The sequence below is a fragment of the Colletotrichum godetiae genome (genome assembly GCF_030913485.1).
Source record: "Colletotrichum godetiae strain CBS 193.32 chromosome Unknown BDP55scaffold_9, whole genome shotgun sequence".
Classification (NCBI taxonomy): domain Eukaryota; kingdom Fungi; phylum Ascomycota; class Sordariomycetes; order Glomerellales; family Glomerellaceae; genus Colletotrichum; species Colletotrichum godetiae.
In genome coordinates, this window is record NW_026851257.1 from 423,433 (window position 1) to 440,478 (window position 17,046).

The following is a 17,046-nucleotide window of genomic DNA, read 5'->3' on the forward strand; positions in this document are numbered from 1 at the left end:
CGGATCGTGAAAAGTTGCGAGTCCACACTTGAGCTCCAGACTCCCGTCGGGACTCCAGGCGCTTGGCCCTTGGGGAAGGGACGACCCGTGTTACTGCCGGCATGATCGTCGCGCCCCGTTTCCAGTCAATTCCAGGTGGTACGGATACTCGTTAACACGACTAAATCCTTTTTGATCCATTCGAAAAAACGAGACGGAAATCAAGACACGTTTCTGAGGTCGAGGAAACGAGGGCATAGAAAGTCAAAAGGGGAGATCTGGATAAATGTATCAGCGCGACAAGTACTTTCTTCCGACTTTTACGTGGCTTCCTTCCTCAACATGATCCGCCAAGGTGCTCATTAGGTAACTACCTTGAGGCGTTGCTTCCTTTTTGACAACCCCCACGGCTCTTTCTCAACTCGTATCAGTGCATCACTGCACTGGCAGGCGATGTCCACCGTCCCCGTCACGGTCCCGTCCATTGCGCTCCCCCGTGTCTCCTTTTTCTTACCTTTCAGTCTTCGGGAAAAGAAAGTGACAGCTACCGTACCTGCTGCATGTCCGGCGTCCAGCCTCAAGCGTCTGCACCTGCCCTCCTCGCTCTCGAGTAGGTACCCAGGGATGCTTCGACCGAGCCGACCTCCGGATGCTCAACTCCTTGCAAATCTTGTCCCGTCATCTGACCAACTTTTTTGTTTTGTTTTTCGAGACACCCTAGTCACAGCATGCCACTTCGAGAGCTTAGCTCCTTCCCCGGGATCCTCTCTAATATGCCTGGCAGAGACATGGTACTCCGTACCAGAAGAGGGACTCGACGAGGCGCAGCTAACTCCTTTTCCCGCCGACGTACCCCAAACATTCCCACGACGAGGACCTCCCCCTTCTCCTCGTTCATCACTAGTTTACTCCAGACTGTCTGTCCCTCCCGCCTTGCCGGGACGGCACAGGAACAGGACCCGCGCCGCTCGGTCTTAATATGCCAGCTAGAGCTTTACTGCCCCTGTAAGTAGCTCGGCATGGTACGCCAACACGCCCTCAGCAGCAGCTCCATGACAGCAAACCACCTCAGATTGCCAATGACCTAGGATAGTTGCCAGGCACGATTCGAGGCATCTTCATATCGATACAGTACTTACATACTTACACCGTTTGACGGCGCAACGTCCATTGCCCACGGCCATCTTGGCACGCTTGACGAGAGATTACGGAGAACGAAGTAAGAATAGAAAATCCAATGTCAGCCCCCACAACCGCTCCAGTCTACTACGAAACAGGTGGGTGGGATATCGTCCGAGACTGGGATTTAGGGGCCTTCTGCTGTCAACCCTTGTTACCGGCGCAGGCCGACATCGCTGAGACGGCTGTAGCTCCCAGGGAGAATGGAGCACCAACACCAAATTTAGACTAACAGCACAGAATCTGCCACCCTGAGAGGCTCAAGGCAATAGTGGTTCTTGACGGAGACGGGACGTTATCCGGCGCACAGACAAGCCTTTCGACGCATACTCTAGGCCGGCCTGGAAGCTCTTGGGGACCAACGTGCCTGAATGGCAGAAGTTCCCCGTCAGCCTGCTGGGGCACAAGCGGAACACGACAGTAAGGGCACTATTCGAGAATGCCAATTTAGGGGGAGACTAATAGAGCTACCCCTGCCTCAGACACCCTAGCAACACCGGATACTTCTCTGTCCCACGTTTTTTGTTGTGTGGATGAGACGCACTGTTTGGTTTGGAGAGGATGTGTTGGAGTCGAAACTGTGATGCGGATTGCCAGTCTTGCCAGTACACAATGATATGGATATGCTGTCAACTCAAACATGGGTAGGCAGCTGGGGCTCTCGCCAGACTCAAGATCTGGCTCTTTAACGGCAGTTCGCACCTTCGCTGCTGTGTAAGCCTTAGAGGCGGGTCATCGATATCTGTAGGTCAAATTTGCGACAGACTTGCAACGCATGCTATTATCGTTTCATGCCCTGGACAGCGACAATCTAGCTCGTTTGCCAGCTTTCAGAACTCTAAACGGGGCAGAGAAACGATTTCACTTGGCAGGAAGGATAAAGATGACGGAAAACGAAATTGGACGCATCCCCAGGTTCCCCAAGTGCTATGTTGTGGCCAATTTCTCTCGGTTCAGCTGATCAACAGCCATTCCGCAGTCTTGCGTCGCTAGCTTTGCCGACGGCCCAGGCATTCAGAGACACGCTCATCAAAACCCCAGAAGCCTTTGCGAGGAGCGAGATCGGAGACGACAGCATCTGAGACCTTTGCAAGCTTGCATCGCATCTCAGACACGCGCTCATGAGACTACGGAGTACAGGCTTGGGGTCGAGCCAGCTGTCGTTCCTGCATGACACTGCACCGCTCGCGCTTTTGATTCGAGTCGCGAAGCAAGTTATTGTGGCGCTTCTGAACGACGAGCCTCTACGAGTACCTACTCCGTATGACGAACAATAAAAGCCAACTGGCTGAAGCACCTCGGCCCGCACCGAAGTTGCGATCGGGCTCAGACCCTCAATCATTGGTGAAGACTAGGTTGGCCTGAGCTCTTCGACGGAATTGAGCTGAACGGCGAGCCGTCTGATTGATTCGAGAAAGGCAACGCAGCGTCATGCTCTTCGAGATGTACTCCATAGGCAAGATGCGGCGCAATTGTCTCTCCCAGCCGAGAGACCCAGGAGCGTTATTCCAGGAACGATTGGGAGCGACTCAACCTCCCGAGATCATTGTCTGCATCATAGCGTCAATTCATTCCCGCAGGCTAGTCAGAAAAGAGTGCTTAGGACGAGCAAAGCAGTGATCGACACGCGAATATTTGCCACCTAAGCCGTTGCGTAGCTTTCGCGCCGTTGGTACCGTTGTGAGGAGCGAAGATCGAGAGTTTGTCAGGATGGAGCAATCCTGAATCGTCACACCTGCTGAATCAACTCAGACCCGTAAGAAATAGGGGTCCCGCAAAGTCCGTCATTGTCAGTGGAGTTGCAACTAGAAGTGGCCGTTGTGGACCCTTCTGACAGTTAACTATGGCTATGATGCAAAAGGATGGAACGCTTACTAGCAAATGTTTGGAGACTCATAGACTGACAGAATGAATGGGAGCCTCATCGATCTTTGGACACGGTGCACAGTTCTGCAAGAAACACCAGGCCAGCTAGACCTAGAGGCAAGTTTTGGGAACCAATTCTCCTATGGGGAGGCAAGACGAACAGAACGATTTCCAATACTGCTGGCCCAGTCGGAGAGTTCCTGTCAGCAAGCAAGGCCCCAGTACGATTGCTGCAACGCAACATCTCGTTGTTCTCAGTCTTCCTTCCAATACCATGGCTCATGAAATGACGCCTTAGACGCATTTTTCGTCCATAGGCATGCGGCATGCACTTCTGATGACGCTGGTTTCCTATCCTTATCTCCAATGGACCCAATTAGCAATGTCAAATCGACTTAGACTCAAGCTCTGGCTTTTTTTCTTACTTTTCTGCTTTACTTTGATCGTAGATACGATAGCAGCGGCGATTTTCGTCCCATCTAGTCCCATCAGGCTGGCAAGGTGTAGCCGGATGCGCTGTCACCGTGGCCCGACATTCATGCAGTAGGTTGAGAATCTCATTGTCAAGACCCAAGGACCATGAACTCACGGGCTTGACAGACTCAACCGACTTGGGCCTTCGTCTCGTCTGCTCTTTTGAGTTGTGGCAGCGGATGTGAGGCGGCGGACGTGTAGCGGGTCAAACAAGTCGCGGTGACGTATTTGCACCTTTACGAACGCTACAGTCGACATCCAGGATCTCAACTTGGCCCCATTTTACGGTAGGGTGGATTCGCATGGGGGTCTATACGCTAAGACATCCCGGATGGCTTGACGGACAGGAAGCCGGGCAAGGTGCAGGACGGAGTAGCCGCCACCCACCAGGCCTGCAAGCTGTACTCCACACCTCGTTGCTAGCGTCGTCAATCCCAGCTTCCACACCACACTCCCGTCCACACCATCCTACAACTTTGCTCCCAGATTTGGGATGCTGAACCCAAAGGCAGAAGTGCCGCCGTTCAGTGTGAAGTACGGCCAGATTGCCAAACAAACGCCTTGCTGGGGTCACCATGGAGGCCGCTTTCACCTGCAGAACGCTGAGAGGTGTCCTGAAGACTGACACGCTCCTGAAAACTGGCCGCAAGGGACCACCTCCAGGTATCCCGTACTCTGGTAGATGAGGACTCTTTCATCGCCCTGCCATTTCTATCGCAACGCAGTCACCTAGTACACGGATCAGTATACGGATACAGAATGGCAGAGTACCTATTCATATCAGCACTGTCTCGAATGCTTCGAAACTTCTCCTGCCAAGGTGACGCTCGCTGGGTCTGTAGCGTTCGGATTCATCCCGCGAGCTGCCCACGCAAGGCCAATCCAGGTCCTTGCCGCTTCATGGCCGCCCAAGCGCGTGGTGTGAGGTGTTCTCTGCATCTTGTTACCCCCAATCCCGAGCGAGAGAACCCCCGTGGCCACCACCCCTGTAATGCAGCATCTGCAGTCTCTGAACAGAGTAGAGCCGCAGTCATGTAGGAAGTGGGTGTGCCCAGATCACCCAATTGCCCGTCTCGCCCAGCTAGCATTGCCATCCCGACCGGCCGAAACAATGCCATTCACCGCGTCGACACCCACATGAGCTCCAGTGTCCGCTGTTCACCACCAGGAATTTCTCATGGGTGATTAGATATTTGTTTTTATTTTATTTTATTCTAAACTGGGACCCCTGGCGCGCACTAGAACGGTTCCGCAATCGCCGCACGCCACGCTCGGAATCTCCACGTCCATCACTTGCAACACTAGGAAGGTACGAAGCTACCTTGGCGACGGTACCGATACGGACAGCTTCCTCCACTTCAGCTCAGCAAAAGGTAAGGTAGCGTTTAAGGTGAGGCATGCACGCACAAGAGACCACCTTGTATCCCTACTCCTCCGTACCTCATCTCGACCCAACCCTTCGTCTGCCTCACATCATCCTGCGTCGGCGAACACAAGGTACCTCCACTTCAGCTACCTTTTCTTACGCTACGGATACCGTACTTGCGTACCTACCTTCCTAAGCTTACCTCACCTCCACCGTCTCGACTGTCGGTCCCTTCCTTCCTTACCTTAGCTTACACGGGCCACACCTTCCCTTCCCCCCTTTGGACCTACCTATATCAACTTGGACACCTACTTCCTTCCACCTGCTTGCTCGCCCAACTTTTTTTTCCTCCCACCCACATTCGCATTCCATCATTGTTTTTCTTCCCATCAAGCTCGACTTCTGCGAATCTCTGCGACTCTCCTCCATCTTCGCACCTTCATCACTGGTCAAGACCTTGCGTTGACCGATTCTTTCCCTCTTACCTACCACAAACAATTTTACCTCGTATCCTACTCATCACCACCCGACCGATCGCAAAAATGGCTGCCGCTCGCTCTGCCTTCCGTCTCACCACCCGCTTCGCTCCTCGCGTCGCCATCCGCAGCCAGGCTGCCCGTCCCTTCTCCGTCTCTGCTCGCGCCTTCAAGAGCGACGTTGTCAGTGAGAAGGAGGTTCCTGTCTCTGTCTACGCTCCTGATGCCAAGGGCACTGGTCAATCCGATCACTTCTCCATTCCCGTCCGCGAGCATGACTCTCGCCCTCCCACCGAGTCCCCCGTCCCCGGACCTGAAAACGACGATGTCGTCCCCCTCACCCGTAAGACCTTCGACTCTATGCCTCCCATGATGCAGAAGCTTTCTGTCATGGGTAAGACCATTGTGGTCACCGGGTACGTTTTCCCCCTTCAACTGATACCAATTGCGAGACCACTGCTCCAATTGATTATTTTGCCCCCGAAATAAAAAGCAATCAAAAAAAAAACCACGACTAACTTCATATTCACAGTGGTGCCCGTGGTCTGGGCAACTACATGGCTCGTGCCTGTGCTGAGGCCGGTGCCAAGGCCCTGGTTATCTTCGATGCCAACCAGGAGTTGGGTGACGAGGCTGCTGCTGAGCTGCACCAGAAGACTGGCTTGCCCGTCACCTTCTTTAAGGTGGATGTCCGTGACGGCGCTGCCATTAACGCTGCAGTCGACTCCGTGGTTGAGCTCTACGGCGCCCCTGATGTTCTGGTCAACTCTGCCGGTATCGCTGAGTACGTCATAATCCCCATAATGCAGCGTGCACAAAACGCACAGCAGTACCTGCCCCTTGTCACTTAGCGAGACCCACTAACACTCCCTCTTCGAACAGCTCCAACATCAAGGCCGAGACTTACGACCCCGCCATGTTCCGCCGTCTTATCGACATCAACCTGACTGGTTCCTTCCTCATGTCCCAGGCTGTTGGCCGCGCCATGATGAAGGCTGGCAAGCCTGGCTCCATCATCCTGGTCGCCTCCATGTCTGGCAGCATTGTCAACTACCCCCAGGAGCAGTCCTGCTACAACGCCTCCAAGGCCGGTGTCATCCAGTTCGGCAAGTCCCTTGCTGCTGAGTGGGCCAAGTACAACATTCGCGTCAACTGCATCTCCCCTGGCTACATGGACACTGCCCTCAACCGTGTCCCTGCCCTTGACGCCCAGAAGAAGATCTGGAAGTCCCTCACTCCCCAGGACCGCCTTGGCGCTGTCGACGACCTCAACGGTCTCTGCGTCTTCCTGGCTTCCGATGCCTCTAGCTTCATGACTGGATCCAACGTCATCATCGATGGTGGTTATACTTGCTACTAAGCCTATACATCAAGTATGGCCATTCCCCGAGCTTTGCTCTGTTGCATTGCCCTAGGTCAGGTCTGGCATGTACCTAGCGAGTATTGAGCTTGCAGGCTGCGCCCCGTCATGCAGCTACGATGAAGAGCATCGCTGATCCACGCAGACGGTATGTTTGCCATGGGCAAATGTGATACCGGTGGAACCAGCATCATCGCTCCGACATGGTCGTCTACACTACGGCGACTTCGTGCCGATTTCTTACTGTCAATGCTTTAATTTTCCTTTTGCAGACCCGACAAAAGTCTTCCGGGACTATACCCCCCAGTGGTCCAAGGGTCACACAGCACCCATTCAGCTCATTGACTCTCGACTGTCAGCCATCATTTCTCTCTCTCGCGCGCAAGTGTTTGTCCTCAAGCAGGCAAGGTAGTTTCAGGAGTCAACAGGAACAAACCAAAAAGATTTGGGGATTTGGACTAGAGGTTCCTTTTTTTCAATGGTTTTGGGTCTTGCCCCCCTCGGTGGCTTTGGGCAAACCAGACTTTGCACAAGAGAGGATAGAGAGGGACGGACAGGAAGATGGATTTTGGGAATTGGACTCTGGGATTCCCCGGTAGACAGGACAGATCAGACAAGAGAAGTTTCGCAGGATAGAATCCAAAGAGAAAAGACACGTCTTTCGTGTTACGTCACTTTTATTTTAGTGTTTCTCCCCTTCGAGCCCTCGTGGAATGCAACGTGACGGTGACCTTTTTGTGAACCCGAGTGAGTTTGTGGGGTACGGGGGAGTGAGGCTGTCTTTCTCACATTCCAGATTGAGTTTTGCTGGTGACATTATAGGTGAGGCTTGATCTCGAGGCTTTGTGTGATGGTTGAAGTTGCACGGATTGAAATCCCCCCTTGGAAAAAGGTGTCCCATGACTTGGATGCCAAGAATGGAATTTTGTCGTCACAGGTTGCCTTACATAATGTAGCTTCAGCTCCAGCTTCGACTCGGAAGAAAAAGGGTGGGTGGAAGGGACGGGAGAGATCTTCTTCGGCCCGAGCCCATGCCCACACCGAAGGAAACAAGCTTTCGAATGCGGGATCGTAGAAACATAAAACTGTACCGATGATCATCGTGGAAACTTGACGACGATCGTGGGCTTCACTTCAGGGGGTGGGATGCTCCAGGGATTAGAGCTAGGTGCACTATAACTACCTTACCTAGGGTCAAGGGGGAGAGGAATCTAGCCTTATCGTGAGGTGGGTTGAATTTGAGTTGCCTCCGTCTCCACAGCGGGAAGAAAAGCACAGGTTGCGTTGAATGATGGTGTGCTCGTTGGCTCCACCTCACGATACCTCCGAAATCCCAGGTCCTAGGCGCAGTATCGTGGAGCTAAAAAAAAAAAAACGGAGGGGGGGGGGGGGCAACCTGTCAGAATCCACACTCTCCCGTCCGGATTCAACTCCGATTGAGAACCGTGCATTCTAGGCTGGTCCATGTCGAGAACATATACTTCTTCTCAGCAAAAGATGTATAGAAAGAAGAATAGCGACACTTTCTGGCAATGGTGTTTCTCTCATCTCAGTTGATTATATTTTACAGCTGGGGGTTGGAAAACAAAGTCGTCATCCTGCTTGCTAATTCTCATGGCCGTCCTCCTCAACGCCTGGGTATTCGCCATCCCAATAAAAAAGTACAGTTTTTATCACATTTTCTCCCACTCTCTTGCAATCTCTCTGTAGTCTGAGCCACGATGTCGCTTACTGCAATTTCCCTGGACATTTTGCGGCCTCCTGAGCTCACTGTCATATGCCAAGCCAAACGAACCTCGCCAGACTGGACCTAGAACACCTCAACAGTCAAGTCTCTGCAACGGAACACCATGCATAACGCATCTCAAGCAGGCAGGCTACTGGAATGCCCCTACAAGTCTCTTTCAGACTCGGCAAATTCAATGAGGGAGAAAACGTGAGACCGCTATGAAATCCCGTGTCAGTAGCCACAATGGTGGTCAGGAGTAGGGTAGAAAACTTACCAGAACCTTATTCTCGGTCATAATCTCATAGAGGCGGGGAAGAACGTTGCGGAACAGGCGCTCGTTCCGGCCACCAGCCTCACCTCCAAGCTCATGCTGCTTAAGTAGATCCTCCTGAGCACTTGTTTTAACCACATTGCGGGCAATGTTACGTAGAATCAGTACCGCGCTGAGAGGAATGCCGGCTGCTTGAGGAGGAGCTGCAGGGTTCTGCTCATCAGGAGCTGTAGCCGTCTCCTCGAAGTGAACCACAAGACTGTCACTAGGCTGAGGCCCCGCTTGCGCCTTCTTCTCATTGATGGCGATGCCGTTGAAGCTCTGGCAGCAATGGGTTTGAAGATGGTGGCCCATGAGGGCGAGCTTCATCTTTGTAGGCTTCTTGTACTTCGTACAATCGGCCCACTGGCATTTGAGCTCTTCCTCCTTGTTGTCGAAACCACCCTTATCGTTCCGAATCCACTTGAGATGGGTAGAGACGACATGCTTCCACATGGTCTCCTTGGTTCCGAAGAAGTGGCCGCACTTTTCGTTGGGCCGACCAGAAGCAGCGTCCCACAGACAGCGGACAAAGACCTGGCCGTCCAGGCCCACAGGCCGGAGTCGGCACTGGATTCCTCGGATAATGAACTTCTGCTGGACCTGGCCAGGATTTCCAGTGCCAGCCCAGACTTCAGCCTTGGAGCTCTTATACGCCGCACAGCTGTTTCTGATGAAGTCCGCTGGAGTGATGAGAGGCTGGTCAATGGCCTGGAGCGCCGCCTTGAAGGCAGTTTGGTACGCCTGCCAAGCTGCGATTTGGGTGACGAAGGATTCATTAACTTCCTCGAAGAAGCACTTGACCCATTGGTTGCATCGTTCAGGCTCCTCTAGCTTCAACAGATCCTGTAACAGGTCTTCGGGCATAGCGGCCGGGTCGCTGCTGATGAGCGGTTTCACTGCAGGCTTCAGAACCTCTTCGACCTGGTATCGCCTAGCATTGTGCGAGAGGAGACGGACAAGATGATGAATTAGGTGCTCGCAGTTGAGAGACTTGACCAGATTATCAACGTTGCCGACAACTGCAGTGTACTGGTAGAGGAAGTCGAGGCAGGCATCTTTGAGCTCGTCGTCGTTGAGAAGCATGAGCTCGCTAATCTTGGTCAAAATGGCCGTAGGAACCTTGTCCAACCTGTTGGTAGCTTCGAGGTTCATCGAGATACGTCCAAGAGCGCGAAGAGCCGTAAGAATGATACCCCGATCGTCAGAGCCCTTCAGTTGCTTCATGAGAACTTTGTAGAGAGGGTCGCGAGAATCAATCTCCAAGTAGGGTGTCAATGCCTCTGCAATGTCCAACATTTGATGCTTCAGCTCAACCAACCACTCATGTTTGGGGAGGCTCAAGACAATGCAAATCAAGTCTTTGATCGGTAGAAAGTCGGCCAAATGTGAAGCATTCTCACGGAGCTGCGACATGTTCCTCAAAGTCAAAGCAGCCTCATTGACGAGGACCATCTGATCAGATAGGTGCTCGGGCACAATGAGTTCGTTAACTTCCTTTGGCTCCAGCATATCGATACGTTCCAGGATATCCTCGGTTCCTTCGTTGCCATCGAGGGTGTCGAAGTTATCGGCGGCATTCTGCGAAACCCAGGAGATCTTCCACTTGACGTCATAGAAAATGCTGCCAATCTCTAGAACCTTTTCGACGAGACCTTCGCTGAGGCCGGGGAAACCTTCGAACTTGAATTTGTCGTGACGTTCATAACTGATCTTGACCAAGTGGTAAAGCGCGAATTGTTGCTCTTCGAAGATGGCAGAGCGCAGAGCCATCAGACAGCGAATATAGATATTGGGTCCTTCGAATCCAACTAAAGGCAAGTTAGCTACTTGATACACATAGACAAGAGAACAGGGCTATATTTACCCCCTGGATAGGGTCCACTGCGGCGAGGAGGCTCTAGGAGGGAGCGCGCCACTTGTCGGCGGCGAGCGAACTCGGCCGGATTGTTGCTTGGTGTATCGACAGGGCGTATGGGGAGAACATGCTGCTGGTTCGGTGGCTGTAGCGAGCGCGGAAGGTATGATTCAACGGATGCTGACGTGTTTTCTGGATTGGGCGGGTTGTAGCTGCCGCTAGGTCCCCTCGGTGGAGCTCTTGGCTGGTGAGGAAGAGGCACAGGAGTGTGCTGAACTTGTTGCGGGGTTCCATGATGACTGCTTGAATGGCCGCCTGGGGTAGGAGTGTTGAGGTGGCTTGGCTGTTGACCAGAGACGTGGCGAGTCGGCCTAGCGGGACCCGTCTCGGGTTGAAAGATGACTCTCTGGGGCGGTGCTTCACGCAGACCACGAGAGGCTCTCACGCTAGATGTCGGCGCCGCATCTGGAGTCGGGCGCTCTCGTGTAGGGGTGCCATCGTCGCCGGAAGCCGCGGCAGAGTCAGCAGCGGTGCCACTGTCGCGCTTAGCACCGCGAAAGTTCTCTCTGGTTCGAGACAAGAGACCACCGCCCTTAGCAGAGACATCTTCCAAAATGTCCTTTGGGGGAGGTTCCTTGCCGTGGAAGAATTTGATCTCGTAGGCAGCAAGGTTTTTGTAGTACTTCTCCTTCAGCGAGAAGGCAGTTGAGGCGACGTTGGACGAGTGGATGCCGAGCTGTTCCGCCATCCGGCGCCAGGCCAACTTCTCATCAGACACCTTATCATAGCCACCGTTCGCACAGATGTGGGTGAAAGTCTTATAGAGATCGAGGTATACCGGTCCGACCTTAGGCTCAGCCTCTAGAGCAGTGCCCCGCTCCTGGTGGTAGGCCTTCAGTTTGGCCATGAAATCCTCATACTCGGGGGTTCGGCTGATAGCATGGAGCTCGACCTCAGCTTCTTTGGGCGCCATGATGGGTTGATCGATCGGGCAGGCTGCTGTTCCCTTATTAGTAGATGCGCAAACGGGAATGTACGTTCCGACCGTGGCAAACTGACAGATAGCCTGCGAGTAAAGCTGGATTTACTTATTCGAGATCGTAGCCCGCTGTGAGGCTCGCAGACGAACTTTGAGTCCTTCCACAGGGCAAAGGTTGTTGGAAAAGGTTGCGCGAGGTGTTGCGACAAGAACTGTCTGATTCTTGTGTTGTTAAACGCGTTGTCGACACCCAATGGAATAGGGTGGGGATGAAGAGTGCTCTTGCGCAAGTTCAGGGCCCTCTGCGATCGGTAGTGATGCGCCGGGAGAACCAACCAACCGTGTTTTGCCTTTACGCGACGTTGAAAAACCCCCGGCCACCTCTGGGCTAATCTTCACGTGACTCTAAGCTCTATCGAATGGTCCCTGCGCCAAGGGCACCACTCAAATCCCAAATTGGACTAGATCCACATGAGCTGCACCTTCCATCTGCACCTTGGGCATGGGTGGAAAGAGGCCGAACCCCTGCTCGGACTGTCACTTGCCTACCCAGTTCTCCAAAGTCAAGGTACCTCCCAATTGGTCCTTCAACCACTACGTTACTCAACCTCATCTCTTGAGGCCTGCGATTGCCCCCAATCTATTCCTCAAACTCTCATGCCGTGGGAATCTTCGTTCGTCATTGCTTTGATCTACCCAATCGATCCTTCGATACGTGTCTAAGGACCCTATCGCCAGATCGACATGCTATACACCCATGCCTCCTGTTATTAACTCCGCAGTTCGTTGTCGTCGATACCTTGACCGGGCTCGTTTTCTCGGGCTACAGACATCCTTGAAGGTTCTTCTTTTGCAACATATGATAGTCAGAAGCGCGAATTTGTGTATTGTCAACCATGCCGCCCAAGGGACAGAAACTACAGAACTGGACGTTTACGTTGGTCTACGCGGCAGTCTCTGAGAGACGTCACCATGAGAAAGACTGGTTATGCACATCCAATGTCGAAAATGCCGTCCTTAACTTGAAACAGGAGAAACTTCTCGCAGATGCTATGGGATCCCGAGGAAATGCCAACAGGGAGCCAAACCATGTTCTCATCGTGCCGAGACAAGGTGCGCAGGCTGTAAGTCGCCTCATATTCTAAACAGGATAAGCCTGTTGACAGAATGTAGCTCAAGCTCGGACTTGGCAGTCGGGATGGAGCTATTCCAAGAGACGCCGAGTACATGCTGGGCTACTGCCCCGGAACTAACATCCTGGTCATTAGAGAGAGCCTCCGCATTGTAGGTTCGCATTCTTTGCCCGTACCGGGGATGACTACTAACCATGTATAGGTCGATCAACAGGTTCGTCTGAGATTCAAAAGCCAGAGTGATACAGACCAAATACTAGGTCTTTTTCAAAGTCTTGGCTTCCAGGCCAGGCCAATGCAATCATCTCGACGTCAACCAACTCCACTGCAACGATTTCGGTCATCTTCGGTTGCAGGTGAAATCCATACTTCTACCACGACCCAGCCTTACTCCTCTAGGCATAATGCAAGTCTGATGCGTCAGGACTCCCAACATCGGTTGATCTCCCCTCTGGAGACTCAATTCCTTCCGGAAGGAAGCCACTCAATACCTCGAGCCAGTAGTGTAGCTCCGCAGACATACCGGCCTCTAACGTCCGTTAGTCAACGCGCAGGGTCTGTTCACCAGTCCTCACATGGATTTGCGACACCTCACACCTTCAACCGATCTCGCACTACATTCACAGATATCCCGCACGAATACGTATCGCATATAGCTTCGCCGAATACAGAGTTCATGTCCGCGGTCCCTACGCCTTCAACGATTTCCCGCCAGCGGACATCGATGCGCTCACCGCCAGCTCTGAAGGCCGTCCGTAACTGGAACCTCAGTCCATCAGCCGATGAAGTCGCGTTCGCCAAGTACGATGAACAAACAACTAGGCCTAGTTCTAGCGCTCAGATTCAGGACATGCTTCCTCCCCGCCGTCAGCTTCCATTCCCAGTCGGAAGTGGGACAGAGAAAAAGAGCCCAGGCACCACGCACCCCGGGACTCCAGAGCTCAATCAAGACTCCCAGGGTGTGAGCAAAGAGGGACAAATTCTCAGACCTCGTACAACATGTAACGAACCTACTGAAGGCCCAGGATCGGCGGAGCGAGGCAAAGGAGCGCAAACGACCAGGAACAACTTCGTCAAGAGAAAAGAAGCCGGTGTGATCGACAATACATCTTACAAGAAGCAAAAGTGTTCTTCCCAAACGACGTTGATTTCCACATCACCAGTCCCGCTGCCAAATATTTCGTCTGCTCATTTCCAACGCAGAGCGATATCACGGGCTCCAAGCCTTGCCATCGGGCAAGAGCAACGGCCATTGCCGGAAAGTATTGAGAGTGGCGGTATCAACCATGGGATAAAAGAAGCGGTCGCTTATGCATCGGTGAACACAATGGAATCCGCAGAGATTGAGATTGTCGGACGTGCCCAAGGTACGAATAGTAGAGGGTCATTTAGTGTGGGTGCGCGTCCAACAATGTCGGTGGAAGGAGGCAACCAGGTCCCGCCAACCCGTGTCATGATACCAGCACAGCGCGCAGAAGGAATCGACGCCAGCGTTGACATGCCGCGGCAGGTGTTGACAAATATGGACCATAGCACCCAAACCGAGCCTGTTCCCTCTGGTTCCTCTGAAAATGAGGAAGCACTTTTCATCGCAAGATTCAAATTGATGTGGGACATCAGAAATCTACACCAAACATCTTTCCATCGTTTGCTCGACACTTCCAAGCCAAATCATCGCATCAGCGAAAAGAGAGTACTGGAGGAATTGGAGCAGAGTGCTATTGATCTCTGCCAGGTCGCGATTGACCGCTACGGTCCTGAAGTGGGCAATATACCGTATGAGAAGCTCCTGAAAGCTATCATGGTTCCGGGATACTGAGCGAATGTGATGTTTAACAAGACAAGATTACGCCTCGGGGCGCGACTGATTTGACTTGACAGGGAGTATTCTGAATGGATTGCATTGATGGCATGTGATGGACGTGTTACGAATGGAGGCCAGGTAGTTTTATCACGTCATCATGCGATTCAGTTAATGAGAGAATGAGAATCACGGGTTCTATGCTACAAAAATATCGATCAATCGCCTCTTCCCGAAGATCTGCATACCGGCATGGAGCCGCCGATCTTACGATGAACTCTCAGCCAGGTTCACGACAGTATTTAGTGAATCGCAATATCTCTCATTCTTCGCGTCCTATAATTCAACCCAGTGCTCTAGGCTCTCGCAATTGCTGCACTCGTCGACTATTGGTGTTGTTTTGGGTGTGTGTATGTGAGTGTGTAGTCGAGGGAGTGATGAAGGATGATGGAGGTTGTAGGGTGACACCAGCCCTTGAAACCTCGCTGCCTTGATCTCTTTCATGTAGACACCATCATATGCCAATATCGCGTCCATTGCCGCCCGGAATCCATTTTATGGAAGATGTCTTTGATCAGACGAGATACGGGTCTCAATGTATCGGCAATAAGCGTGTCCAGAAAGTGGACTTTTCTTATCCCCTTTGCGACATGACGAACATCACTGATTATTTGGTGACGCTTCATTCCGACGACTACCTGGACAAAGTCACCTGACTCTGTGACTACTATCCAGGAAACGGACCCCACAAGAGTGAATCGAAGCGCCGTTTTTCCCCTTCGAGGCCGTCTCAAGCAGCCAGGCATCTCTGAAGGGGGTAGTGTGTGTGTGTGTTTCTGTGTTGGGGGGGGGAGTGCGATGATGCGTATCATTCACATGTAATCCTTCTCATCCTTGGCCAAGCTGATTACCACGATGGGTATCTCTCCATCGTACTCGATGTCCGAGTAGTCGAACTCGACATATCTCACCAGTTCGGGCACCCCGTTATCCCAGTTGGCGGCTGTGTATTCCGAAAGCACCTCGGGTTCGGACCACCCAAGTTCGCTCGGGCTATAGTCGGTCATATCGATCTCTACGTCCTCGCTGTAGTCGGCCATGATGAGATCGATGTCTCCGATATAATCAGGCATGGGGATATCGTCATCGTCTTCACGAACATCGGCCACGTCTGCCATAATGACGTCGTCATCTCTGTCGTATTCAGCCGTGATGATATCGCCGTCCCCAGAGTTTCCAAGGGGAGAGGGGTCGGTCATGACGATATCATCGTCTTCGGAGTCGTAGTCGCTGTCGTAGAGGACGAACTTGTCATCCGGGAAGCCAAGGAAGAAGCCAGGTCCAGAGTAGCTCTTACTATCGCTGCCCTCACTGGCCTTACCGGCGACGACGAACTCCTCGCCGCCCGAGGAGTACCCGCTATCCGACCACCTGGAACTCCAGGAGCGGGACCTGGCGTACCTAGCCTTCGGCCCAGGCGAGGAACGGGGCCCGCTGCAGAGGCCGACGTCAGACTCTTGCTTGTAGCGCGGTGAATCTGTGTCAGGGCAGATGGCGTACTCCTCTGAGATGTCATCGTCCAGGGGGTGTTCGTCGTTGATGACATCCTTGCTAGAATTGGAGGAGGGAGGAGAGGGAGGGAAGAGTGGGATGTTATTGCCGCGCTTTGAGGTGGCAATGAAGTACAAGACTGGAGTCTGGCGTTCTGGGCAACGAGGGGCGTCGACGCCGATTCTGGTGCTCCAGCTGCGAGATCTACGATACTTGGCCTTGGGACCTGGAGAGGAGACGGGGCCGTTTGTGAGGTCGAGGCTCCAGTCCCGGCGGTGCTTTGAGATGCGTTGGTTAAGGGTCATGGTTGAGGCTGGCGCTCCTGGGGAAGTGACGGCGGTTGTGGTGGTGGCCATGGTGGTGGTCTTGAGAGCAGAGTTGATGATGTCGATGGCGTACTTGTTGCTGACGTTGTAGATTGACTCCATTTTTTTGACTCTGGACTCTTTGATCTGAGGGTAGAGTGAAGAGTGTTGTTGCTGTCAGGTCTTGCGTAAGTGGGTTGTGCGTGAGTAGGATATAGTAAGTTGGGTGTAGCAAGGCTTCAAGGCTGGGCTATGTATGTGGGAACTGAATAGGATGAGTATGTAAGTGGTATGTTAGTGGAATGTAGGATGGAAAGGATGCCAGGAATGATGGGAGAGAAGTTGCCTCTAAATAGGTAGGAGATGATCTGGTAAGATTCTCAAGGTACCGGGGAATCAGGGAGGTTTGGCATCAACGGAGATAGGTCCCCGGTACGGCTTAAGTCAAGGAGATATCGTGAGTTTTGGTCCATAGAGGTTGTTGATCCATCAGAGCTCGTACTTTCCACGATTCCAGCGAGGATAGTTCAAAAGAAAAGAGAAGAAAAGCCCTCCCTTCCCCCCAACTGGAAGCGGATGGCGTGTATGACAAGGGCGACGGGACCCTCTTTCGTGAACCGGGGAGGCTGCTAAACATTCGGAGATGGGTTGGCGGATCACCTTACGGAGATATTTTTATG

At 52.8% G+C, this 17,046-nt stretch overlaps 5 protein-coding genes across 5 annotated transcripts; 3 read left to right on the forward strand and 2 right to left on the reverse strand.

Moving 5' to 3' along the window:
- Positions 1-5,406: 5,406 nt before the first annotated feature.
- Positions 5,407-6,700, forward strand: BDP55DRAFT_725922 (short-chain dehydrogenase; the record flags this gene model as incomplete). The annotated part of the gene is made up of 3 exons (XM_060579067.1): positions 5,407-5,756; positions 5,873-6,124; positions 6,223-6,700. 3 exons carry the CDS (start codon positions 5,407-5,409, stop codon positions 6,698-6,700), a joined length of 1,080 nt encoding a protein of 359 aa, XP_060432799.1.
- Positions 6,701-6,812: 112 nt separating this feature from the next.
- Positions 6,813-7,164, forward strand: BDP55DRAFT_654237 (uncharacterized protein; the record flags this gene model as incomplete). Its single annotated transcript, XM_060574246.1, has 3 exons — positions 6,813-6,945; positions 6,973-7,017; positions 7,038-7,164. Coding segments are annotated over exons 1-3 (258 nt in total), but the record flags the coding sequence as incomplete, so codon positions are not given.
- Positions 7,165-8,591: 1,427 nt separating this feature from the next.
- Positions 8,592-11,570, reverse strand: BDP55DRAFT_546656 (arid/bright DNA binding domain-containing protein; the record flags this gene model as incomplete). The annotated part of the gene is made up of 3 exons (XM_060568679.1): positions 8,592-8,645; positions 8,704-10,550; positions 10,607-11,570. 3 exons carry the CDS (start codon positions 11,568-11,570, stop codon positions 8,592-8,594), a joined length of 2,865 nt encoding a protein of 954 aa, XP_060432801.1.
- A 1,303-nt stretch (positions 11,571-12,873) lies between these two features.
- Positions 12,874-14,858, forward strand: BDP55DRAFT_654243 (uncharacterized protein). The gene has a single exon (XM_060574247.1). The coding sequence runs from the start codon at positions 13,005-13,007 to the stop codon at positions 14,526-14,528; it is 1,524 nt and encodes a 507-aa protein (XP_060432802.1). The 5' UTR covers positions 12,874-13,004; the 3' UTR covers positions 14,529-14,858.
- A 524-nt stretch (positions 14,859-15,382) lies between these two features.
- BDP55DRAFT_629089 (uncharacterized protein) lies at positions 15,383-16,489 on the reverse strand (the record flags this gene model as incomplete). The annotated part of the gene is made up of 1 exon (XM_060571977.1): positions 15,383-16,489. One exon carries the CDS (start codon positions 16,487-16,489, stop codon positions 15,383-15,385), a length of 1,107 nt encoding a protein of 368 aa, XP_060432803.1.
- Between the last annotated feature and the right edge of the window lie 557 nt (positions 16,490-17,046).

What these genes read in the sequence shown, in the direction of transcription:
- BDP55DRAFT_654243 (XM_060574247.1), top strand. Translation starts at nt 13,005, where the DNA reads ATGCAATCATCTCGACGTCAACCAACTCCACTGCAACGATTTCGGTCA.